Raw genomic sequence first — 27,271 nt, forward strand, 5'->3', positions numbered from 1 at the left:
TTGCTACTTATTGACTGTGACACCTTAAGCAAGTTATTGGGCCTTTCTGAGCTTCAGTTTCTTTAGCCATAAAATGGAAATAATTGTAGGAACTACCTCACAGGGTGGCTGGAAGGATTAAATGTAAAACACTTAGCAGAGAGCCTAGCACATGTTGAATGTGCAATAAATGATGCATGTGATACATGCAGACAAGCAAACTTAAGCCAGCTTATGTCAAAGCTCACTTCCCACCCAGCCAAAAACCAGGCATCAAAATAGCATCAACCAATCAGAGCAGAGCCCACCTGAAGGATCCACATCATCGATCCTGGGCATGGTTCATTCCTCCTCATCTCTGCTCTTGTGCTCACAAAGTCCTAACCCAACCACCATGGCTGGCACCCATCAGAGTTGAAACCCACATCAACACCCTTCTCTAAGGGACATCCCTGAAGGATGGGGTCTCCGGAGGGCTGTAGAGAGGAACACCTCTGTCCCTACCTCTGATCGCCTTCCCTGCTCTCTCATTTTCTGGGGGAAACTACTGGCCTCACTGTTCCCAGATACCACATGAGAGTAAGTAAGTCTGTCTATATAGAAGGACAGAAATGACTTCCCCATGAATTATCTAACACTACTACTTGATCTCAAGGTCAAACATGAGCTTTCCTCTTACCTGTTTCACGGCATCCAGCAGTCGCTCCAGCAGAAATTGTCTTTTCATGTCATTATTCTGTGATCCTGAAATGCAACAAGGTTTAATTAGTTCTGTTTGACATTAGCCTTCTAGTAAGACTTTCTGACACACAGTACACAGCTGTCCCCAATTAGAATCAGCCTTCTCTTTAATAAAATCCAGACTGGTACCAATAATCTACCTCATCACAATGAAGTTTGACCATTTCTCAGTCACTGTAACAGGGAAAACATCTAAACTATGGTCCCCAAATTTGAAGAATGTGTCTGGAGCAGTCTAACTCTGGGCTTCTCAACCTTGGCGCTACTGACATTTGGGCCAGATGGTGGAGGCTACCCTATGAATTGTAGGATGTCTAGCAGCATCCCTGGCCTCAATCCACTAAATACTATTAGTGTGCACATGCACACACATGTACACATGTGCACACCCTAGCTGTGGCAACAAAAATGTCTCTAGCCCTGGCTGGTGTGGCTCAGTTGGTTGAGTATCACCCCCCTGCATCGAAAAGTTGCCGGTTCGATTCCCAGTCAGGGAACATGCCTGGGTTGCAGCCTCAATTCCCAGCAGGGGGCATGTAGGAGGCAGCTGGTCGATGTACACCTCTCATACGGATGTCTCTCTGTCTCTCCCTCTCCCTTCCTCTCTCTGTAAAAATCTTACTTTAAAAAATGCCTCTAGATGCCCTCTGGGGAACAAAATTATCTTCAGTTGAGAATCAACGATCTAATTTAAAATATAGGTTTCCTGCCCTAGTTGGTTTGGCTCATGGATAGAGCATCAGCCTGCGGACTGAAAGGTCCAGGGTTTGATTCCAGTCAAGGGCACCTGATCAATGATTCTCTCTCATCATTGATGTTTCTGTGTCTCTCTCCCTCTCCCTTCCTCTCAGATATCAATAAAAAATGTATTTAAATACACACACACACACACGCGCGCGCGTATGTGTGTGTGTGTGTGTGTGTGTGTGTGTATGTTTCCTAGTATGCAGGCACTGCTCATTTGTGGATCTCACCATTATCTCCACCATCCTTTTCCCATGCCACTGCAATACCTAATTACTCCTTTCCTAAGCCTCTCATAAGGCTGACCTTAAGAAGTTCTACTAATGAGATGTAAGCAGAAGTGCACTGGGAGGGTTCTGGGGAAATTATGCCTTCCTGATAAAAGAAAAGATATTAATGGCTTCCTTCCTTCTTCCATCCTTTATGCTAACCATAAACACATTGGGTGGGGCCCAGCAGCATCTTGCTACCATGAAGCAACAAGCCTGGAGGGAAAGCCAAGAGAATCACAAAGACACCAGCCTTGATGTCATTTTGCTGGTGAACCAATACTAGAAATCTATGACCTCTGACACGAAGACCTCCTTTTGTTCAAAACACTGTATGTTGGACTGTTACTTGCAGCCAAAAGCTTTCCCAACTGATACACATGGCACACACGGAACTTCCACTTAGAGAGGTCTGGGCAAGGACTCAAGTCCCAGACAGGACACTGTCAGAGCTGCATCTGATGCTCCACAGGAGGCCCAGGACTCCAACCAACAGAAACACGGCCACCTGTCATGATGCACCTCACACAGAATGCAGCTGTTGCAAAGGAGGCTCCGAGTCAGAGTTCCAAGAGCAAATGCTCCACATCGCAGGTCCTGAACTGCCACCAACTGCTTCCTCCCTGGGCAACTCCACTCAGGCTTCCCCAGGGAGCACCAGCAGGGCATCCCCTCAGAGGTGGTCAGCGATTCATCTGAGTCATCCCAGGGCCACCCGGTGGATAACAACTGTGACCTTGCTGAGCACTTCCTGCATACCAGGCACTTGACTGAGTACTCTGCGTGCATTATGTCACAATTTTCACAACCACCCTGCAAGCCAGGTATTAGATCCCCATACCAGAGATGGGGAAACTGGAGCTCAGAGAGGACAACAACTGTGTGCATTGGCTCATTCAGTGTTTATTTAACTTCAACTGTGTGCCCAGCAATATTCTAAGGGCTGGGGACATAGGAGTTAAGTGCTATAAAAGAGCCATTTTCTCATGGAGCAAAAATTCTATTAGGAAGAAACAAATAGGACCTAAGTAAAGACATAAATGAGATGATGTTAGAGTGTCCTACCAGGAAAAAAACCAAATGTGCTGATGAGACAGGGAGGAAGCAAGAGGGCCATGTCAGCCACGGCAGTCACGGGAGGCCTCTCTGCCCAGGTGACATTGAGCAAGAAGAGGAGCAGCCATGGAAAGGTATGGGCAACCAGGGTTCCAGGCAGAGCAAACAGCCAAGGTAGAGCCCAGAAGGCAGGAACACACTTGGCTTCTGGCTTCTGGTTTCCAGGCCCAGAAGGAAGTCTTCTGTAACGTGAGCAAAAAGCAAAAAAGGGGAAGTAAAAAGCATACAGGCGGGCAGGGGCCAATCACAAAGGGTCTCGTGGACCATGGTAACCGGTTCAATTTTTGTTCAAATTTGAATACTAACTGGTGGAACTGTGACCTTGACTCAAGACCGTGCCCCTCAAATGCCTGAGTTAGAACTCCCACCACACAGGCCCGGAGATAAAAACAGTCATAGGTACTCTGCGGACACAGTAATACAGCTGATTCCCAAATGTTGCTACTGTTATTTTGCTGGAAGAGGTTTTGGGAAAGGACAGCCTACACATCGTTCCCACCAAACAAGAGGCCATCCTGAAATGTCACTCATGACGGAGACCCCACCCCCTGACACCTGTGTCCATCAGTAAGTCCTGCTCTTTGTTCAGCAGGTTTAGTTTCTATTCTTCTCGAATACCAGAATAGGGAAGTCAGGCTTGCTTTCTTCCTTTTCCCAAGTACTGCACCCAACAACCCCATTTGGCCTTGGACAATGCCAGCTGGAAACCTGACAAGGCCTCCCCCGCCAAATGCCTTTGCTGTTCTTTCTGATCGTAAATGTACAAAGAAAATAAAAATCCCCATCACCTCACTAGGATCCATTTTTAGTGCAGCAATCCTCAAGCTGCCGTGTGCACACCTAACCCCCTGGGTGTTGTGAAAAGGCAGTCTCAGATTCAGCAGGTCTGGGGGGCCTGGGGCTCTGCATTTCTCACAGCTCCTAGGTGATGCTGATGCTGGTTCTTGGACAGCATCTGAATAGCAAGAATTTAGCACCTACCCTTACTGACACGCACAATGATCCTAGGTGTTTTCTAAGGTATCTTGCCACCACTGCTTTTTTTGGATGAGACACCAACAGCCTCCCCTGCCTTACGTTGCAATGCCTCTCTTGTGACACGAAGAAAAGCCTGTTCTCCATAGAGAAACAACCTGATGTTGTGCAGGTCTCAGCCCACCACCCTCCTCCCTGGCTGCCTTCTCTCTACAGGAGAAAAGTGCACCTGAGTAAAACAACCCTGACCTCAGACAGGCACCTGTGGCCATCCTAGCCCTGAATGAGGATTAAGAGAAGGGGTATCATAGGGTGGAGGGAGCACAGGCGGCCTTGGGAGCACTCGACTGCAGGACGTGCCCAAGAGGCTCATAGGCAATAGTGGAAGGAGCACTAGTGGGAAGTCACAAGGTATCATGAGTCCTCATCCTGGCAGGCTGCATGTGACAGGGACAGCCACTTCCCTTCCCTGTGCACTGGTTTCTGCATGAGCTCATGCCCTCCTCGCTCCACAGCCTGCCAACGCGGAGCCACTGTGGAGACACTGTGGAGACACGCAGGCAGAGAATCAAAGCCACCACTCTATCTTCTTCAAGAGACAAAGAGGAGTACACAGCACCCCTGCCAGGGCCAGGAAGAATCCTCCAGTCTCAAACCCATACCTACCTGCTGAGCCTCAAGTGTGGACTAAGCCATTAAGCAATTGACATTTCATCCTTTGGTCCTGAACAAAGAAGGAAAGGTGGCTCCATTCACCAGAGCACTGAGGGTCAGAGAGGAAAGATCTTCATCCAAGGCCAGTCCCACCGGAAGTGCTGGCGGAGGGATTCAATTTCAAGTCCACTGGCTCCTGGCTCGGCCACCTCTGAATCTCACTCACTCTCAACTCCCCGTAACAAACCTGCAGCTACAGCCCCACTGCCAGTCCGGGAATGACTCCCCTTTGAAAGCCTACTTTCCTGCTTCCTTCCTTCTCCAAGGACAGCCTTCATCAACAGCCAGAGCAGGCTTCTTTTTAATACGAGATTCCCCATCAGCATGAAAATAGAATATGTAAAGCCACCCCAGGAAATACTGCCAGAGGCCCACAAACCTGTCCGGAAATGCAGTGACCCCCTAGGGCTCAAAATCAGAAATCATGTGTGCGCATGAAAATCACTCACCTGGGTCAGGTCATCCCTGTGGTCTGGAATGTCTAGAATCCCTAGGCCTCTACATTAATTTTTACCACAAGCCTCCAGGGGTTAAGAATGGGACAGCCCAGGTTCAAATCCTATGCCACCAGCTATGTGACCGTGGCAAGTTACTTAAACGCTCTACACCTCCTAGGTCTGCTAAAGGAGTGGATGTTTACTGTACACCCACCACAGTGCCAAGTACAGACCAAGCACTTTATACACGTTAACTATGATGTTGTTGTTATTGGCATAAGACCTCCGGCTCTAACAGTTACTTTCAACTGGCTACCTTCTCTCCAAAGCAAAGGCAAACCAATTCAATGCAGGCCTCTCTGTTCACTGCCCTGGGGGATAAAAAGGTGAAAAGGGTCCATGGCATCCAGGGAGGGGAAAACGAGCAAGATGCACCAGGCACTCTTTGAATAGTCCTTCTCTAATCCTTGCAGCAACCCTGGAGGTCCAGGTAAACATTGTTTCCATCCACAGAAGAGTTAGGTGGCTTGATCAAGGCCACACATACACTTAAACTGCGGGATTTCCCTGCCTCTCCATGCAATGGCAGAAGTGAAGTCATGCCAGGCATTTCTGTGGTCTAAGGCTAATCCTTGCAATGCACTAAGAGGTATAAGGGAGAAAAGAAAAGGAAGGCAACGTTCTTGGGGTACCCACTGCATGCCAGGAATTCTGCCCAAGGTCACGCAGCAAAGAAGCGCTACATGGGAGGCTGAACCCTGGTCTGCCTGACTCTCGGCTCAGTGCTCTTTCCACAAGCCACACTGCCATCCAGTTGGGGGCCAGGGGAAGTTTACTGCAAAGGGGGGAACTGTGCTTTAAATGCTGGGAAGGGCCAGAATAAGTAAATCCATACAGACAGAACGCAACTGCTTACTGGGTACGGGGTTTCCTTTTGGGGTGATGACAATGTTTTGGAACTATAGAGGTGGTGGTTGTATGACACCGTGAATGTACTAAATGCCACTGAACTGTTCACTTTTAAATGGTTATTTTTATAATTGTTAAAATTATAATTTAACCATTGTTAATTGCTTTAATTGTATTAAACCCATAAGTAGTTTTATACTATGTGAATTTCAACTCAATAAAAAAATATCTGGCCCTAGCTGGTTTGGCTCGGTGGATAGAGCATCAGCCTGTGGACTGAAGGGCCCTGGGTTCGATTCCAGTCAAGGGCACATGCCAAGGTTGCGGGCTCAATCCCCAGCAGGGGGGTGTGCAGGAGGCAGCCAATAAATGATTCTCTCTCATCATTGATGTTTCTAACTCTCCCTCTTCTTTCCTTTCTGAAATCAATAAAAATATTCAGAAATAAAAAAATATCTGCAGCAGGTAGATATTGGCCCAGAGCACACCTCTCCCCTCCCCCCACCCCCCACTCCTCAAAACAAAGCAACACCTACAGTAGGATTCTCCAAAGGGTGGGTGTAACAGACAACTCTAGATAGTACCCAGCTCCAACCCTGAACAACCGAGTAGAAAGGCCACCCACACTCACTCCTCTTTCAGATTTCTGATGATACTGAGAGGACAGTCTGTCTGACACTAGGAGGTCCTTAACTCCAGCCTTAGTCAGGCTCCTAATAGGAAACAGGCACACTCAAATACAGATAGTTCAAGGAGGTTTACTTTAAGGGGCTCTACTGAAGAAAGGGTATAGTAAGCAATTCTCAGGGTGATGTCACCCTTCACCCCCCTAAGGACAGTCGACAATGTCTGGAGACATTTTTGGCACAATTGGAGGATGCAACTGGCATCTGGTGGGTAGAGTCCAAGGATGCTGCTAAACATCTTACACTGCACAAGAGAGCCCCACAACAGAGAATCATCTAGCCTAAATGTCAAGAGTGGCAATTAGGAAATTCTGTCCTAAAGTAGGTTTGATTATCCCATTGACTGAGGCTCAGAAAGGCTAAATAACTTAAACCTCCCCTGTGCTCTGAATCCCATCTCCTCTCATCTGCTCAAAGACATACTCCAGCAACTGTCCCTCTCTTTCCCACAGTTAACTTTTTTTTTTTGCTCATTTACAAGATTCCTGCAGCATACAAGGATACTGTAATGTCTCCCCCAAATTTACTATTAGCCGTGCCTTGTTCCCACATGCCCTTCCAACTGCAATCCCTTTCTCTGTTGCCCTGTCCAGGACAGCTCTTCCCTCTGAGAGCCACCCCTGCCACCATTACTGTTCCAAGTTTGGCCCATGCCCTTGTGCTCCCATCTCCTTCACCTGCGCTGATTCTACACAGTGGCCGTAACATCTAGAAGTGCAGGTGAATACTCAGTAGAGACTCATTGATATTACAGAGCAAACACATGATACACTCAGTGATACTCCGTGATTCTTTCAATGTACCCTGCAAAGTTGCAGTTCACAATAAAGCCCTGCATAAACTTGTTGTGCACTATCTCAGATTGTTTCTAGTTTTCACTGAAGAAACATGCACCTCTAATGTACCACAGAACAGTAGTCAGCAAACTTCTGCTGTAAAGGGCTAGGAAGTAAATACCTTTAGCCTTTGCGGTTCATACAGTCATTCACTGTGACAACCACTCAGTTCTTCTCTTGTATCTCAAAAGCAGCATAGACAATACATTAATGAATCAGCATGGCTGTTTACAAAAACAGGCCTTGGGCTGGATTTACCCCAAGCCCAGCTTGCAGACCACTGCCCAGCAGCACTATGGAGTAGTGGAGGTAAAATTGAAACAGTAGTGTCTACCTTTCCAGATTAAACAGCCACCCTGCAGTAGACAATTACATATCCGGTGTCCCCAGCAAGCAGTAAACCAGGCCACATCTTCGTCATGTTGCCATCTTCTCTCACCCATAACCAACACCCCACATCAGAGCTTTGCAGGGTCAGTACATCACATCACCTTTTACCACTGGCAGAATTTATACTCAGTCACATTTGCAGGCATCTAGGATGCCTGACGCTCTCGACCCAATGGAGAGTTTAGTGCTATTGTTTTCCACCCTGTTTCAAATTTAAAGAGATAGAAAGAACACAGAAGTGAATGGAGGAGCAGACAGGGTTGTCCGATATATTCCAGAGGCATGCATGTACGTGACCAAAATTGAACCCCTCCAATCCTATGGGTCAGGTGGAGAATGCAAATGAGTGAGTGGCAGGGAAAGAGGGGGAGGCAGAGACTGCGGGGACCAAGACAGATGCCCCTTTAGAGATGGCAGCTGCTACTCAGCTCTAGCTGACAGCACTTCTCAGCAACACCAGTACAGCATTGCTCCATCTCCCAGGTTTTTTTAAAAAGCCAGAAATTCAGATTTTCATGCCCATTAGTTGGCACTGTTAACATAAAAAAAAACAATGAAACCTGTAAAGAATTTTTGTGAGTTTATTTGAGCCAAACTGTCGACATACGCAGGGAAGCAGAACCTCAATGAATTGAGATAATGCTCTGGAGAATGGGGGGTTACATCTGTATTTATACATTGCAATCAAAGGAAAGGGATATAGGTGGGTTACATGAAATCCATTGGTGATAGACTAGAGAGGCGGGAGAAAGCAAAGCAGGGAAACCCCTGGGATTGGATAAAAAGTAAAATGATAGACACATACTTAGGTGGGTGCTGGAACAATTAACATAACAATGAAGGAATTTGTGGTATCTGTCCTGTGGTATCTGTTCTGGACCCCCCAAGGGGTCCAGAAAAAGGGAAGTTACAAGTTACCCAGACATTTCAAGGATATGTTATCATAGATGCAAAAAGACAGATAGGCTCAGTTAAGGTAAAGGTTGACCTTGTCAGTGAAGATATCGGCCTAGGATGTAACTATCCACCATCACTGCTTTTAGTTAAAATTTAATTTCAGACCATTCTTTGTGGTTACTTTAGGTCTCTTGAGTTTGCAAGATCGCCATGCAGGCCTTCCCTGAGCTTGTCAGGTCAGCATGTGGCCCCTTTCGTCCACAGCACCTAATTACACTCTTTTTAGGGAAGTGTTTCAGCCAACTCTGCATTAACCAAACATAATACACGTAGAGGCCAGATCTGCTACCAATTTTCCATTCTCAGATACACATTAAACCTTTACAGTCACCTGTAAGCTGGGTGCTGGCAGCCCCAACATAATGGATAAAGGAACCGAGGCTTGGAGACATTGATCACTTGCCCAACGAACAGCGCAGAGGTGACAGACCCAACATTTACCCCAAAGCCCATGCCTTCCAACCCCCACAAAACCAGGTAACCTTGGGCAGTTCAACTTCAGACAGAAAAAGGGCTTCCTCAGCGAAGGGCCAACAAAGACAAACCAACCTCCTCCTGATGGCTGGCTCAAATGTCACCTTCTCTGAGAAACCTTCCTGCCGAGAAGCCCCCATGGGCACAATAATCTGCTCCCTGAACTGTGCTTCCTCGGCCCTCCAGCCACACTACATCTGGCCTAATCCCTACAGCAGAGACGATTATGGGGACTCTTAAACCTGCTTCTTCAGCCAATCCTGGGTGGCAAGCCTTTTCAGGGATGAAAATAAGCCTGTTTGATCCCCAGGGCAAGGACGATGGGCCAGGTACAGAAACTCACCAGGGCAGAAAGCCCCATGTGCCTAGCAAGGGGCAAAACCGGGAAAACAAGAGTCTTGCCCCCAGGGTAACCCTTCCTCCCCCAGCATGTGCCTGGTCATGCAGTTTGGACTCCCAAACCTTTTCCTCCCTAAAGGTAACATCTAGGCCTCAGTAGTGTTTTAGCTCCAGGCCCAGAAAAGCAGCAAAACCAGACAAGTGCCTCTGTGGCTGCCTCAGGACCATCGGCAGTGACTAATGAGCCTGCCCTGGCTCTGACCAATCAGTGGAGACCACAACCCTGAAAGAGGGCACCTGGAAAGCTGATGGATATTCTACCAAGACCTTCCACTGAGACCTCCCCTAAGACTCCCACCTGCAAGACAGAGACAAATACCCTCAGCACAAAGAATCCAGTGGCGCTCTCCCTCCTAGAGGTTAGGGACCCCACGAGACTTGCAAGCAAGGGAGCAATGGGCAGTGGCAGCTTGTCCCCCGCTAACGCCCTTTTCTCTGCACAGCCCTTTCTTTTAGATATCCCCATCTTCCATCCCCTTTTCCTTATATAAATTCAATTCTCTTTCATCTTGATGGCTATTTAGCGTGCCAGCACACCACCCACTTTTACCTTCCACGTTGGTGGCCCGTGTGGGGATATCCATAAGAGAAGCTTCCACTCCTCTCCTCACCACCTCCCCAACCCCTAGAGACTCTTGGGGTCCAGCACCAACCAAGTCCTTCCGGACTCCCAAGCAGCGGCAGGAGTGCCAGATGGTCAGACCTCCTGATTCCTACTAACAGGTGAGTCACTTCATGTTTTGGAAAAGGGCACTAGAGAACGAGTCTCTCAGCTCCCCCGGGGCCACCACTTCTGGGCACAGGTCAACCACTTAAAACCCACTAGGGTTCTGCCACTAAACGACTCCGTGATCAGATGAACCAGACTCGGAACAGGCATGTTTGCATTAGGCAGCCCGCCGGTTTCAAGCAAACGTCGGAGCAACTGAGGCACACTACGAAAAAACCACACACTCGCGCAAACCCTGGTCCAGAACACCCTGCAGGACTTTGTTTTGGGAACTGTGAGTCTCGGCATTGTCAATTCTGAAGCTTCACGGGGAGAGAGCTCACGCACAGGCTAGTCCTGCCACATTAGGGTTTCTCCGGGAATCCCAGCGCTGGGTCCGACCAGCAGTTTACCAGGGAATTAATAGTAAGGATGCTTCTACTTACCCCTAGCCTCCGGGGGACTCTGGGTCCCGAAACTGAGCTTTTCTGGCGGGGACACCCTCTAGACTGGGTCTCCGCACACGTAGGGAGGCAGCAACCAGGCCAGGACACCATCCTTGGTTTCTCCCTCTCACTAGGCGACTCTCCCTCCTACAATCAACTCAATCTCAACCCCTCCCAAAGACTCACCTGCCTTTTAAAGAATGTTAAGTCCCTCAATTTATGAGACAAAATTAGACCCAACTGCTCATTTTCTATTGCAATACAGGACAGCCACAATATAAGTTAGATAATCAGGAGATCTGGCCCCAGAATGGCACCCTTAATTATAACACCATTCTCCAATTGGATTCATACTGGGGCCGCCTAGACAAATGGTCCAAGATTCCCTAAGCCTTAACGCAGCCCTGCAAACAGAAGGAAATCAACAATTATGGAATCAAGACTCCAAGGGGCATTCCATGGTTCCCCAAGGAGCTTTAAACAGAGGGACCAGGACGAGCCAGGCCACAGCAGCAGCCTCGCATGTGTAACGTGCAGAGTGAAGCAGCAGTTTTGTCTGCTCAAGCACTAGCATGTGAACAGATAAAATGAACGATCACACTCCCCAAAGTCAGGGCGCTGGTTCCCAGTATTGTGGAGCAAAGTGGCCCAGCTGGGCCGGGATAATAGGACAGACTATCCATGACCACACAATAGAAAGGAGACAGGCTCAGGCCATCCAAGTGGATGTGTGATGTCTAAGACAGAGTCAACAGCAAATTTATAAATGAGCAAATAGTTTACTCTAGAGCAGAATCAACAAACATTTTTTGTAAAGATAAAACAGTAAATATTTTAGGTTCCCAAGCCATTACGTCTCTGTCATAGCTACTCAATTCTGCCATCATAGTGTGAAAGAAGCCATAGACAAGAGTAAAAGAATGGATGGGACTGTGTTCCAACAAAGCTTTATTTACAAAATACATAGCTGATCTAGTGTGCCAATCTCTGTTGTAGGAAAAACACTAAAATGGCAGTGTGCAAACACTTGGAAGAGAATGTGTACCTTCCCCCCCAGGCCCGGAGAAATACAAATTATATTCTTACTTAAAATTAACCTCCACAGCCGAAACCGGTTTGGCTCAGTGGATAGAGCATTGGCCTGCGGACTGAAGGGTCCCAGGTTCGATTCCGGTCAAGGGCATGTACCTTGGTTGCAGGCACATCCCCAGTGGGAGATGTGCAGGAGGCAGCTGATCGATGGTTCTCTCTCATCGATGTTTCTAACTCTCTATCTCTCTCCCTTCCTCTCTGTAAAAAATCAATAAAATATATTTTTAAAAAAAAAATTAACCTCCACATGTTACCATTAAATAACTATTAACTTGGCCGAGAAACATTTAAAAGGAAATTCCGCAGTGCTGGTAAAGCTATGGAGGAAAAGGTACGCACCACCAGTGACAATATCCTGGGGTAGTAAGTTCTTGAAAAACAGTGTGGCAGAGCGTACCAAAAGCTACAAAATACTCTTGATGCATAGGAAGCTAAGCTACAGAGGAGGCATGGGGGAGATGAGAAAAGGAACAAGTAACTATTCCACCAGTCCTTCTATCTTCCAGGTAGAGAAAGACGCTATATGTGCATCTCTCACTTTCATTTCCATTTTCTGACCAGGGAATCAAGAGTCAGAGAATTGCCCACGTTCTATAGGGAGTGAGACTCAGGACTACCAGGGTAGTGTTTTTTCCTCTACAACACGATGGCGGCCTAAACATAGCGTCACAGTTGCGCAGATTTTTCCAGTAGTGTCCTAGAGCAGGGTCGGCAAACTATAGCTCAAACCAAATCCAGCTGCTGCCTGTTGTCTAAATAAAGTTTTATGGGAATATAGCCATGTCTTTCCATTTGCTGCTTTTATCCTACAACAAAGGGGTGAGTGGTTGGGACACAGACCAGATGGCCTGCAGGGCAGAAAATATTTACTATCTGGCCCTTTGCAGAAAACATTTGCCAATTTCATCCTAGAACATCATAAATGGAATTTCTTTCTTTTCCTACAATGGGAGAAAGGTTAACTAACTGGAGTACTTCAATTTTATGGAATGTTATGCGGCCATTTCTAATCATTGTGAAGAGAAGGAACATAGATAAATGCTATAATACAGGGGTGAGCAAAATAAGTTTACAATTGTAAGTATACCAAATATAGTTTATTCTTGTATTATTATTTACTAGAGGCCCGGTGCACAAATTCGTGCACAGGTGGGGTCCAGCCAGCCTGCCCAGATGGGGACCGGTTGAGGCCAGGCCAGAGGGGGCGGGGGGGGGGGGGGGGGGCGCAGGAGTTTAGCCGACTGGCCCTGGCCCTGATCTGGATGGATGGGGCTGATCGGGGGAGGGGGCAGCAGGGGGGAGGGATCGCAGGAGGTTGGGGGGTCCAATAGGGCTGGTTGGCCACCACATGCGTGTCATAGCGACAAGTCATTGTGGTCATTCTAGTCATTCCAGTGTTCTGGTCGCTTGGCTTTATATATATATATATAGATTTTTGATGTATGGATAAGTGTCTGACTGTTCAACCGTTCAACCAATCGCTATGACATGCACTGACCACTAGGGGGCAGACATTCTGACCTGTAGTTAGCTTGCTGTTGGGGTCCGGTCCATCAGGACTGGACAAGACAGGCTGACATGCCCTGGAGCCCTCCCACAGTCCTTCCCCAGCCAGGGTCGGGTCCCGGATTGCAAGAGGGCCCAGCCCAGGCAGAGGGACCCCATCGGTGCACAAATCTGTGCACCGGGCCTCTAGTATTACATATTTTTCCAGACCAACAACTATCAAACTACTTTACTCACTGAAAACACTGATTTAAATGTAGACTCAATGCAATTACATAAAATGCATATGCTTTGAACAAATACAGTATTTGCCAGTGTGGTTCAGTGGTTGAGCATAAACCTATGAGCCAGGAGGTCACGGTTCGATTCCCAATCAGGGCATATGCCCAGGTTGTGAGCTCAAGCCCCAATGGGGGATGTGCAGGAGGCAGCCGATCAATGATTCCCTCTCATCATTGATGTTTCTAGCTCTCTCTCCCTCTCTCCTTCTCTCTGAAATCAATAAAAATATTTTTATAATTTCTAACAAAAGAAGTAGAATACCTAAAAATGTAAATATTTAATGTGCAAAGAAGGCATATGTATATGTATGTTCTGTTTTCACAATAGTCTTTAATGTCATTTTGGGTCTTCGCTTTTTTTTTAAGATGGGGAAGAGCAAATTCCAAGATATGCAGATGCAGGCAAGGAAAAATCAGATGGGAATGGGCAAGGTTCCCTGCAGGAAGCTGGGAACACAGGCCCAGCAGGGTGCTGCCGAGTGGTCAGAGGAAGTACTATGCCAGGCCTCTGGAGGCTCCTGGATGGGCAAGCAGAAATCAGGCCCAAGGAATGGGTCCTCACTCCCCCTGGAGGCTTCACACTGCTACACCCCACACCCACACCTGCTCCTCTCACAGCCTTTCCTACCTCAGTAAAAGGCAGTTCTTACCCCTTCCAGCTGCCCAGGAGAAAGAAAAAAAACAGGAATCACTCTCCACTCCCTCAGGTTTGTTCAGATACCACCTTCCCTGTGAGGTCTACCCTGATTACCCCATTCAAAATTACTACAGCCCTCCCCCTTCAATTTATCCTCTATCCCAAGGGTAGGAACCTTTTTTCTTCCAAAGGCCATTTGGATATATATGTGTTTTTTGTGGGTTTTTTTTTTTTATTTCAAAGAGGAAGGGAGAAAGAGAGGGAGGGAGAGAGAGATAGAAACATCAATGATGAGAGAGAATCATTGATCAGCTGCCTCCTGCATGACCCACACTGGGGATCAAACCAGAAACCCAGGCATGTGCCCTGATAGGGAATCGAACCGTGACCTCCTGGTACATAGGTAAACACTCAACCACTGAGCCACGCTGGCCAGGCCCATTTAGATATTTATGATATCATTTGTGGGCCATACAAAATTATCAACTTAAAAATTAGCCTGCTATATTTGATCAAACATTTAATTAACTCACTCTTAATGCCTTGCAGGGCCAGACCAAATGACTTCCCATACGTTCCCCACCCCATCTATCCAGAAAACAAGTCAGATGCACCGTTGGGCCCTGGACTGGGCATGAGATCTAGACCTAGCTAACCAGAGCCACAGTGGTAGGGTCCAGGATGACCACATGGCCAGCCAGACCGCTGTGAGTCAGCCCAGGACTTGTGCCGGAGCCATTGGGAAAGAGGTCCACTCTTTGCTTGGGTGTTGTTACATTGTAGGATGTGACCCAAGAGCTGCTGGTAGTCATCTTGCCTCCACAGAGGAGAGGCTGCCTGAATCTGAAGCCAACGGAGAAAAAGGTAGAGCTGTGAACTGGACAGAAAGGTTGTCCTGATGATTCTCTAAGCACCTGAGTCCATCTGGTTCAGTGTCCATTATAAGACACTTCATTCATTTATTTATTTATTTATTCATTCACTCATTCATTCATTCTCACCCAAGGATATGTTTTTACTTATTTTAGAGAGAGAGGAAGGGCAAAAAAAAAAACAACACTAACACTGATCGTTTGCCATCTGTACACACTCCAACCTGGGATTGAACCTGCCACCTTTTGGTATACGGGATGGCACTTCAACCAAGTAAGCCAGCCAGAGTCATTATAAGAAACCTTAAATCCCCACTGTGCTGAAATAAGCTTCTGCCACATGCCACTGGACAGTCCTGGCTAACACAACCACTACTCCAACACAACATTTTTTGGCAGTTCATTCAATTCGTCTCAACAGACATCAACAGTACAGCCCTTTGCTAAGTGACAGAAGATGCACTAAACTGTCATCAAATAAATGTCTCCTGAATGTTGAACCCTGAAAATCTGGGTTTCTGGCCTGGCTCTGCTGCCACTAGAGCCCTCACTCTTATGGGTAGCTTTATTTTTGTTGTTTATTCTCACCCAAGGATTCTTTTCCCATTGTTTTTTAAAGAGAGTAGAAAGAAAGGAGAGAGGGAGGGAGGGAAGGAAAGAGGGAGGGAGGAGGGAAAGCAGGGAGGGGAAGGAGAAGGAGGGAGGAGGAAGGAGAAAGACACACATCAATTGGTTGCCTCTGCATAAAGCCCTACGGACTGGGGATTGAACCTTCAACCCAAGTACATGCCCTTGACTGGGAATATTGAACCCACATCCCTTCAGTGCGTGGGGCGGACGCTGTAACCACGCAACCAGGGTTGCACAGGCCTGGGTTGCGGGCTTGATCCCCAGTTGGGGTGTACAGGAGGCAGCAGATCAATGATTCTCTCTCATCATTGATGTTTCTCTCTCTCCCTCTCCTTTCCTCTCTGAAATCAATAAAAATATATTGATAAAAATAAATTATGCTACATGCAAGATGATGGATTAATGATAGATTATGAAGTTCATAAAAGTGAACAATATGAAGACCACATAGCAACACGTTGAAATTTTATCCAGAAATGTTAAGGGTAAAAACAAAAGCAAATTTATATGATAAAGGTAAATTACTTCAACCTATATAGGTGTTTTGCAACCTTTTTTTAATTATTATTACTTTCTCCCTTAGGGACTTTTTTCCTTATCACCCCCTCCATGAAAATTTTAGTGCCACAGATATATTTTACCTCTGTTTGTACACTGCTTGCATATCTGTGATTTATACAAAACAATAAAATGTGCACACCCCTCAGGGGCGCGCTCACCTGTGGAGAATGCAGAGCATATGTACAGACAAGATGTTGGCAGGCAGGAGGGAAGGTGCTTTATCTGGAATTATGTCCACACTGCCAGAATTCATGGAAGCCCGTAAAATCTTAGATTTTAGTTCCATATTTTAAGAGCTCTGAGAACTTGACTTCTATTGGTTACCCAGGCAGCTGTGCAACAGGAAGCAGGAGAGTCCATGTCAATAGGGTCAATGTCAATGTCAAATGTCTATTGCCACTTACTCTCAAAGGAGATGGTCAAATATCTGCTGGTGGTGGAGCCCTTACTTCTTACTAACTGCCAAACCAACCCACTGCCTTCAACAAGGACAAAAGAAAGTGTGATACCATCACTTTTCCTGCTTTGAATGAAAACCACTAATATTCCTTTTTCCATTCACTCAGTTTTCAGCTTATTCTTTTTTTTTTTTTTAATCCTCACCCAAGGATATTTCTTCATTGATTTTTAGAGAGAGTGGAAGGGAGGGAGGAGCGGGGATTGGGGGGGTGGGGGGGAGAGGGGGAAGGGAAAGAGAGAGAGAGAGAGAGAGAGAGAGAGAGAGAGATTGGTTGCCTCCCACATTTGCCCTTGACCCAGGCCGGGGACTGAGCCTGCAACCGAGATAGGTACATGCCCTTGACCGGGAATCAAACCCTCAATCCTACAGTTCACATGCTAACCACTGAGCAAACCCAGCCAGGGCTCAGCTTATTCTTTATTCCAAATCCAAGCCATTGCTGGAGATGACCCAGTCAATGCCAAAGAGGAAACCATGACCTTCGACATTCCAGAAAATAAGAAGAAGCTGCCAAAATGTGCATAAACATCCGGCAAGATCAGCAGCAAATTACCCACTAAACCCAAACTCTGGTGTATCAAGAAGCCCTTAGAGCTTGTCTGTTCCACCAATTATCTGACTTCTCTGGGTCTGGCTTTCCCCATCCTTGAACTGGGGGTTTCAGCGTGTTTCTAACTTAAGAATTCTTTACAGAATAATTACTGTTTGAAAAGAACATCAAGGACTTACAAAAAACAATGCTTGAGAACCATGCCTTTCTGACCCTACAAGTTTACTTTCCCAATAACAGCAAAAGTATTATCTGAAAATCAAATTCCTTAGCTAGCAGGGGCTGGTAATCAAGTATTCTTCCCTACTATTTTTTACAGAAAAACAAATAAATAATGGCCACTATCACCCTAACAATTTTCTTACTTCTACATACATATATGAATCCAAAAACAGTTTTCTGTGCATGTACTGATGTGCATCAAGGTACATATTTTAGGTATAATTCTGCACTCTCCTTTTCTTTAGAAAACGTTAATGTTAATGATGTGTATAAGTCCATTTTTTTCCTTTTAACGTCTCTGAGGTTTTCCATCATGTGATCATACCACATATATTTATCCCCATCCCCAATTAATGGTCATCTTATTTGTTTCTGGCCTCATGATACCCATTTATTTTGTGTATGCATTTCCTAGAGCCATTCCACTTCCTGGTTATTTGCACTTAATGTATTTGGCCTTGAACCTATCTGACTTCAAACTCCACTCAAACATTCCTAACTCAAAATACAGCAGATTCTAATTGCCAGTTTATAGGATATACAAGAGACTGAGAAACACATCAAACCACACCAAAAGGATGTAATCAGCAAAATCCTGCAAAGAAACCTTACAGGATAAAATGCTTCCTTCAACAAAAATTGCAAGGGGTGAAAGAGAGAGATATGAAAGGGGAATCTGTAGTTTAAAAAAAAAAAAAGACTGTGCTTCAAAGGATACCATCAGGAAAGGGAATAAACAACACATAAAACGGGGGGAAATGTTTATAAACAACATATCTGATAAAGGACCTATATCCAGATTATACAGAATTCTTATAGCTCAACAGAAAGGAAAACAACCTATTAAAAATGGACAAAGACTCTCACCAGACATTTCTCCAAAGAAGATATACAAGTGGCCAATAAGCACATGAAGCAATGTTCAACACCATTAGTCATTAGGGAACTGCAAATCAAAACCACAAAGAGACACCACTTCACAGCCACTAGAATGGCAGACTGTGCAGAAACCAGAACCTTCACGCAGTGCTGGTGGGAAAGGAGAACGGTGCAGCCACCCTGGAAAAGTCTGACAGTTCCTCAAATGGACCCAGTAGTTCCACTCTTAGGTGTACACCCAAGGAAAATGAAAACATATACCCACACAAAATCTTGTACGCGAGTGTTCACTGCAGCATTATTCAAAATGTCCATCAACTCATGCAGGAATAAGCAAAATGTGGCATATCCAAGGCCTGGGTGCAACAGCATCACCCACTGAGTGGGGAGCAGGCGATGCTTTTGCTGGAGGACCTGGAGAAAGAGCTCAATGAACCACAACATGAAATGGCAGCCTGCAGACACAGCCACTGACACCCGGCGTGGTGGCTCAATGGTTGGGTGTGGACCTATGAACACGGAGGTCACGGTTCGATTCTCCAGTTCAATTCGCCATCAGGGCACATGCCCGGGTTGTGGGCTCGATCCCCAATAGGGGGCGTGAAGGAGGCAGCCAATCATGATTCTCTCTCATCACTGATGTTTCAGTCTCTCTCTCCCTCTCCCTTCCTCTGTGAAATCAATAAAAATATATTTAATAAAAAGAAGAGAAACAGTGGCTCCAGGGGAGCAGGCATCACTGAGCCTTCAGTCCCTGCCTGGGGAGCCCCAGCTCACATGGGAGCCAGGCTCAGGAGTCCCGCCCTGTTGGAGAGACAGATAGACTGACCAGGACTAAGGAAGGAGAGTGGTGCGAAGGAAACAGTCCTGAGATAGTGGAGCAACATAGAAAAATGTTTTATGGAGAGAACTGGGAGGTGTCACACCAGGATGCCCAGCATGGAGAAGCTGGTGAGCATAAGGCTCTGATAGAAGGGCCCTGGGGAAACCCCGTAGGAGAAAGACAACACGAATGTGATGAATGTGGGAAGAGCTTCGCTCAGAGCTCAGGTCTCATTCAACATCAAAGAAGTCACACTGGAGAAAGACCCTGTGAAGGTAATGAGTGTTGGAAAACCTGGCAGAGTGCTGACCTTTTTAATCACCAAGGAATCGGACCACTGTGAGGAGCGTGGGAAGTCAGTGCCAGCCTCCTCCAGCACCAGAGGACCCACAGGGGAGAGAAGCCCCATCAGTGCAGCCGGTGCTGGAAGAGTTACAGTCGGTGCTCCTCACTCCTTTCGCATGGAGCACCAGAGAAGCCCTACGGGGAGCAGCCTCCCCAGAGCAGTAAATGTGGAAAAGCCTTCATCGACACTATAACCTCATCTGCCATCAGGAGATTCACAGCGTGGTCGAGCTAGTCTAATCCTTGCTATGTGCAAGTTTTCCAGTTCGCTGGCCACATCCTGTGGAGCAGGTGAAGACTGGGAAATGCTTTTCTTCCGGTCTCCGCTCAAATACTGACCTGTGGTACGGACACACCCTAAGAGGAAACTTAACAGGTTTTTTAAGCTATTGCTTTCCCTTTGGTTTCTTTACCTCTTCCTGGTTACTAGTCCATCCTCTTACTTATTCTTTCAGATGGCTCTAAAACAGTGGTTCTCAACCTTCCTAATGCCATGACCCTTTAATACAGTTCCTCATGTTGTGGTGACCCCCAATTTCATTGTTACAAATTGAACATAATTAAAGCATAGTGATTAATCACAAAAACAATATGTAATTATATATGTGTTTTCCGATGGTCTTAGGCGACCCCTGTGAAAGGGTCGTTTGACCCTCCAAAGGGGTCGCGACCCACAGGTTGACAACCGCTGCTCTAAACCTTCCTAACAATGTAATAAACCGTGCCGCTCTCGCCAACAGGCTTGAAAGCTCTGTACATATCTGGATTTAAGACCTAAAGTCCACAAAGAGCTCTGCTGCTGTTTTATGTGACCCACACTTGCATGGGACATCTCCGCCTTACTGCTTCCCTCTGACACCTACATGACACTCCTTTTTAAATGCTGGGTGTGTAAATTTTGGCAAGTTATTCACCTTTCTATGCTCCAGTTTTATCATTTGTAAACAATGGATTACAATATAACTACCTCATAATGTTTTTGAAAGGATTTAAAAATGTAATCCAGATGAAGCTTAGTGCCTGACAGACTAAGCACTCAATAAATATTCACTATTTGTATTATAACTGTTGACCCCGAGAAGGAATATTCCTGCCAAAAAGGACTTCCTAGCAATTAATTGGGTCCAAATTCAGAACCAGAGTCTAGCAGCCGTTGCTGACAGAGGCCATACATGTGTCTTGCATCTCAGGGAAAAGCCACAGACTGAGGGGCCAGCCTCCTGCACTGTGTGTCTGTCAGCAGAGCTGGACTTATAAAGGAGTTCCTGGGATGGTACTTTGGCCAATGGGCCGAAACCTGCCCCATCCAATTAGAGCTGAACAGCTATAGCCTTATTTGCACCTTTACTGACCAATCAATCAGTAGATTCGTAACAACCAACCAGGATGTGCAATTCTGACTTATTAGGACAGTGCTTTTTGGACCAATTAAACTGCAAATTTGGATTCCTCATTTGCATAAAAATGGACCAATCAGTGACCATTGTGGGCATTTTATATAAGTGGGCCTCCCCTTTGTCTCAGTGGAATGCACTTTCAGTTTCTGCCCATGGCTGCACTTCTCTGGTTTGCAAACTATTCACCTGAATAGTCTCTCCTTTTAATGCACACACAAAAAATTGCCATATCCATATAATGGAATATTATTCAGCCACAAAAAGAAATGAAGTACAGATATTATGCTACATTATGAACCTTGAAAACATACTTCATGCAAACAGCCGGACACAAAAGGCCACATGTTGTATGATTAATTTATATGAAATATTCAGAATAGGAAGTCCAGAGAGAGAGAGAGAAAATAGATTAGTGATTGCCTGGGGCTTAAGGGAGGGAGAATGAGGAATGGCTGCTAATGGGTACAGGGTTTCTTTGGGAGTAATGAAAATGTTCTAAAATTGATTATGATGATGTTTGCAGAACTCTGTGAATATACTGAACACTAAAAAAATAACAAACTTAAACATTAGAGAGAGCCCTAACCGGTTTGGCTCAGTGGATAGAGCATCAGCCTGCAGACTGGGGGGTCCCAGGTTCGATTCCGGTCAAGGGCATGTATCTTGGTTGCGGGCACATCCCCAGTAGTAGGTGTGCAGGAGGCAGCTGATCGACGTTTCTCTCTCATCGATGTTTCAAACTCTCTATCCCTCTCCCTTCCTCTCTGTGAAAAATCAATAAAATATCTTTTTTTTTAAAAAATTAGAGAGAGACCTAAGATTTACAAGACAAACCAATTTGCATTGTTTAAACCTTATTTAGATCCTGGGTTTTAAAAAATATTTAATATAATTCTATAAAATAGAATTACAAAGCAAGTATGGAAATTTGAACATTGAGTATCTGATATTAATGAATTATTACTAATTCTCATAGATATGGAAATGGAATTGTGTTTTTAAAGGAGTACCTGGCCGAAACCGGTTTGGCTCAGTGGATAGAGCGTCAGCCTGCGGACTGAAAGGTCCCGGGTTCGATTCCAGTCAAGGGCATGTACCTGGGTTGCGGGCACATCCCCAGTGGGAGATGTGCAGGAGGCAGCTGATCGATGTTTCTCTCTCATCGATGTTTCTAACTCTCTATCTCTCTCCTTTCCTCTCTGTAAAAAATCAATAAAATATATTTTTTAAAAAAAGGAGTACCTGTATTTTTTTGGATTTTTCTTAATATATTTTTATTGATTTCAGACAGAGAAGGAGAGGGAGAGAGAGATAAAAACATCAATGATGAGAATCACTGATCAGCTGCCTCCTGCACGCCCCCTGCTGGGGATCGAGCCCACAACCCAGGCATGTGCCCTTGCCGGAATTGAACCTGAGACCCTTCAATCTGCAGGCCAATGTTCTATCCACTGAGCCAAACCAGCTAAGGCGGAGTACCTGTATTTTAGAGATACATATTAAAATACTTACTGGTGAAATGATACAATTTGTAGGATTTGCTTCAAAACAAACTAGGGAGAGAGGTAGAAAGTAAATAAGTGAAGTGGTCATGAGTTGATAATTGCTCATTAAACTATTCTGCCCACTTCCCTGATGTTTGAAAATTTCTATTAATAAAAAGAACAGAAGAAAGAAAATATTTCCGTGTCATGTTATTTTGTTGTGTGCCAATTATCAATCCCACAGGTGGGAAAACCCTCTTTCAGCTGTAGTCTCAAGAAATGATTGATGGAAACCTGTATATGTATTATTTACAATTTGAGGAAATAGTTTTACTTTCAAAAAAAGAAACGATTGAAAGTACCTTGGACTTCCCCTGCCATCCTCAGCAACCACTTTTTCTGCCTCAATTACAATCTTTCCAAAAGAAGGCTTTCATTCTTAGTGCTTTTTCCTTTAAAAAAAAACAAAACAAAAAAAAACATTTGTTGGTTTCCTTTTGTTTGGCCTTAGACCTAATTATTTTTTAATTACATTTTAAAACTGATCTTTGATATTAAGTTGCTCCTTAAAAGATACATTGATTCATTTCCCCTGGCCTGTCAATTTCACTTACTCCTCTGAGAAAGGCAGAACTGTGAGCCTGAGACAGAGCCTCCTTGGTCACAATAAAAGGAAGAGCTTTTTAGGGTCCAGAACTGGGCCACAAAGCAACCCCACTTGAGCCCCATGTCCTTATGGAAACAACAATAACAGCTCTAATTTCCTGACTACATACCATGGAGAGGCATAGTACCAATCATGTCACCTGAGTAATGTTATTTGGTCATTGCAACAAGCCTAGAGACAAGTACCATTATGTATCCCCATTTTTCTAGGACTTCCAGAATGATCAAGCAACTTACTCTATTTAAATCACACAGCTTTATGTGGCAGGACCAGGATTTCAGCCCAGGCTGTCTAGTTCCAGGGCCTGCACTTACTCCAGACTATATTACCTCCTGGGTGGACACCAGCTCATCACATCTGTGTTGTGGTATTACTAATGTTCAAGGACCAGAAAGTTTAATTAAACCAAAATTCATTCACTCTGGACCCAGAAAATGGACTGTCTCCCAGGAAATCCTCCCCTCCCCACTCCCTCCCCAGTTCCCTCATTAGGACCATCAATTTCACAAATCTTACTCTTGAATTAACAAAAACAAAAGCATCTAACTTGGAAAACAATCCCCAGAGCTCATTTAAAAGTTAAAAATGAAAAGAGATATATTGCCTTAGCCTTGCCCACTCTTGACCTCCAGAAAATGCCTGGGTGAAGGGGCTAGCGCTAGGGCTAGGGCTGGACTTTTCAGTGAAGAGAAACCAGGCAGAAGGAGGGTAGGCGCGTCCTCCTAAGTGAATCCAGATCCCAGTCAGGGTGAGCTGAGAGACTTCCCTGAGCCACTCCCATCTCCACATGCAACACCCAGGAATGACTTAGCACCAAAATAATAACAGAGGAAACGACTGAGAATCCCCGGCCAAGTCTCAGGACTAAACTTCAGAAACACTGAGGACTATCTCCCAGGAAACCGCCTCCCCCTCTCAACCTCCCCACCAGCCTTCTCCTCTCGTAGGAGGGAGAGGGGTGGACTGGGCAGGGCAAGCAATGGTCCCCAGACGAGCTCAACATTGCACAAGGGACAGCTTGCAGGACAGGACAAGGGAGATCTCAAATGATCTAAGAAAATGAAAGGGCTGGAGTATAAAATAAAATAAAAAAGGTAAGCACCAAGGACCAAAGCGGGAAACAAAGTAACTGGGAACAGCTGGTGACTGGAACAGCAAAGCCCCGGGGGCAGAGGAGTAAGAGGGGCCGGGAAAACAAAGAGGCTGGAGAATTCCCAGTCCTCTGCGGACCTGGAGCTTCGGGGACACGGGGTGCAGGGGTCAGCAAACTAAGTGTTTGGAGAGGACGCTCAGCCGGTGTGGAGGCTGGACAGGCTGGAGACCGAGGGCCTGAGTGCGCGGATGACTGGGGCGCAGGGGGAGCCTGAGCTGGGACTGGGACTCAGGAAGTCTACGAGTGAGTTGGAGCTGAGACACAGGAGGTCTGAGAACTGGGGGTCCGGTAACTGGGCACAGGGTCGGAGGGCTGGGAAGGGCTGGCGGACGGGGGTGTAGGTGTCGGAGGGGTGGTTTTAAGTGATGGACAGGAGTCGGGGGACGAGGAGTGCCTGGGCGCGGGACGCCCGAGAACTGCAGGTGACCAGGACAAGAACCGGGTTGGTTACACGGGGTCAGGGAACAGAGCGCGGGGACCGGAGTCTGGGAGCGGGACGCGGGGACGAGGGGCGAAGTGTGCAGCTGAAGCGGCGGGAGCCGGGCCGGGCGGGGCGGGTGACAGCGGCCAAGCCGCCACTCACCGCTCATGGTGCCGCTCTCCGGGCCGGTGCCTGCGCCTTGCCGCTCTTGCCGCCGCGGAGCTCCAGACAGGCCGGGCCACTGCGCGCCCCGCCCCGCCCCGCCGGTCCGCCCTCCCGCCCCGCCCCGGAAGTGGAGCGTCGCCGCTGGGGCCCCGCCCCCCGACCCGGAACATAAACACCGGCCCCGGCGCGGGGCCGGGAGCCGGGAGGCGGACTGGAACCTCCGTGGAGACACGTGGTGGTCCGTCCGTCCTGGGGTCCAGCGGGATGATTAGGACGCCTCCCCGCCCTCTTGGGCTCATATCTCTGCCGGAAAGCCAGACAGTAAACAAGGAAGGCCCGAGATGAGGCGACGCCAGACAGGGCTAGAAGCTGAGGAAGGAAAAGAGTAATGGGCCAAAGCGTGGGGACAGGGAGATGGGCAGTCCCAGAGGGCCTCTCTAAGGAGACGACTTCAGAGCTGAGACCTGGATGATAAGGAGACAGCGGGGAAGATCTGTAGGAAAGGAACAAGTGCAGAAGGCCCTGCCTAGAGGAATTGGGTGGAGGGAGAGGGTGAGAAAAGGGTAGAGATTAAGAATTGGGTGGAGGTGGGGAAGAAAAAAACTGGAGTAGCAATACTCATATCTGACAAAATAGACTAAGATCTGGAAACAGCCCAAGTGCCCATCAGCAGATGAGTGGATAAAAAAGCTGTGGTACATTTATACCATGGAATACTATGCAGCGGTACAAAGGAAGAGTCTCTTACCCTTTGAGACAGCATGGAAGGACCTGGAGAGTATCATGCTAAGTTAAATAAGTCAGAGAAAGACAAGTATCACATGATCTCACTCATGTGGAATCTAACAAAATAAGCTGATGAAGGGAGTGGACCCAGAGACATGGAAGCTTGGAACAAGAGTGCTGAATCTCAGAGGGAAGGTGGGGCTAGGTGGGTGGGTGGAGGTAATCAACCAAAGACCTGTGCATATGTGCATAATCCATGGATGCAGACAGTGGGGAGGTGAGTGCCTGGGGCGGAGGTTGGGGGTGGTGGGGTTAATGGAGATGATGGGGGCGGTGGGGAAAGGGGGACTTATGTAACACTTTCAACAATAAAATTTAAAAATAAAAAAGAGTTGGGTGGAGAGCCTTGCAAGCCATTGTAAGGAGTTTGGACTTTTCAACCTAACTCTTAAGTAGTGTTAGCATAAGAAACATTCAAATCTGTAAAGAATCTTTATGAGTTTAGTTGAGCCAAACTGTCAACAACTGCTGGGAAGCAGAATCTCAACGTATTGAGATAATGCTCCGGAAAATGGCAGTTTTTCACCTGTTTTTATAAATTACCATCAAAGGAGGAGTGTAAGTGGGTTACGTGAAATCCATTGGTGATAGATTAGGGAAGTGGTAGAAAGCAAAGCGGGAAAACCTCTGGGATTGGAAAAAACGTAAAATGATAGACACATGCTTCTTTTACACAGGTGGGTATAGGATAGTTCACAGTTAACAATTAAGGATAACAGTAACATTGAGGGAATTTGCACATTGATTGTGCCCTAAGGGGTCTGGAAAAGGGAAGGTACAAGTTCCTGGTGCCATTCCAAAGGTATGTTATCTATATGCAAAAAAATTAAAAATGGAACTCCCACTCGACCCAGAAATCCCACTTCTGGGAGTATATCCCAAGAAACCAGAAACACCAATCAGAAAGGACATATGCACCCCTATGTTCATAGCAGCAAATTTATAATAGCTACGATTTGTAAATAGCCTAAGTGTCCATCAGCAGATGAGTAGATTAAAAAACCGGTACAGCTACACAATGGAATACTACACTGCTATAAAAAAGAAGGAACTTTTACCATTTGCAACAGCATGGATGGACCTGGAGAGCATTATGCTAAGCGAAATAAGCCAGTCGGAGAAAGATAAATATCACATGATCTCACTCATATGTGGGATATAATGATCAACATAAACTGATGAACAAAATAGATCCAGAGACAGAGAAGCACTGAACAGACCCTCCAACCTCAGAGAGAAGGCTGGGAAGCGGGGGAGGGGTAAGAGATCAACCAAAGGACTTGTATGCATGCATATTAGCGTAACTAATAGACACGGACACTAGGTGGTGGGAGCTTGTCCTGAGGGGTAGGAACGGGGCAGGGGGGGGGGCGGGGGGGGGGGGGGGGGGAGACATATGTAATTCTTTAAACAAGTAAAAGACTAAATAAGCTCAGTTAAGATCAAAGTTGATCTCTGTCAGGGAAGATACCAACCTAGGACATGACTACCCACTATAAACTGCTTTTTTTAAATATGTAATTTTATTCATTTCAGAGAGGAAGGGAGAGGGAGAGAGA

General features: G+C 46.4%; 1 protein-coding gene and 1 pseudogene across 4 annotated transcripts in view; one reads left to right on the forward strand and one right to left on the reverse strand.

Annotated features, from left to right (window-relative positions):
- Positions 1–24,994, reverse strand: part of SNX29 (sorting nexin 29) — a 445,003-nt gene extending 420,009 nt beyond the window's left edge. For 3 of the 4 annotated variants that reach the window (XM_070412958.1, XM_070412960.1, XM_070412962.1), the window contains exons 1-3: positions 24,924–24,994; positions 22,883–22,972; positions 659–723 (exon numbers count right to left, since the gene is read on the reverse strand). In XM_070412958.1, coding sequence (XP_070269059.1) covers positions 659–723; positions 22,883–22,901 — 84 coding nt within the window. In that variant the 5' untranslated portion in view covers positions 22,902–22,972; positions 24,924–24,994. The remainder of the gene's footprint in view (positions 1–658; positions 724–22,882; positions 22,973–24,923) is intronic. The other variant, XM_070412961.1, reaches the window with a different exon arrangement.
- Positions 17,295–19,879, forward strand: LOC139008394 (zinc finger and SCAN domain-containing protein 9-like; annotated as a pseudogene).
- Positions 24,995–27,271: the final 2,277 nt, after the last annotated feature.

Source organism: Myotis yumanensis, unplaced genomic scaffold (genome assembly GCF_028538775.1).
Source record: "Myotis yumanensis isolate MYYU_CA2020_CCGP unplaced genomic scaffold, mMyoYum1.0.hap1 SCAF_4, whole genome shotgun sequence".
Taxonomy (NCBI): Eukaryota; Metazoa; Chordata; class Mammalia; order Chiroptera; family Vespertilionidae; genus Myotis; species Myotis yumanensis.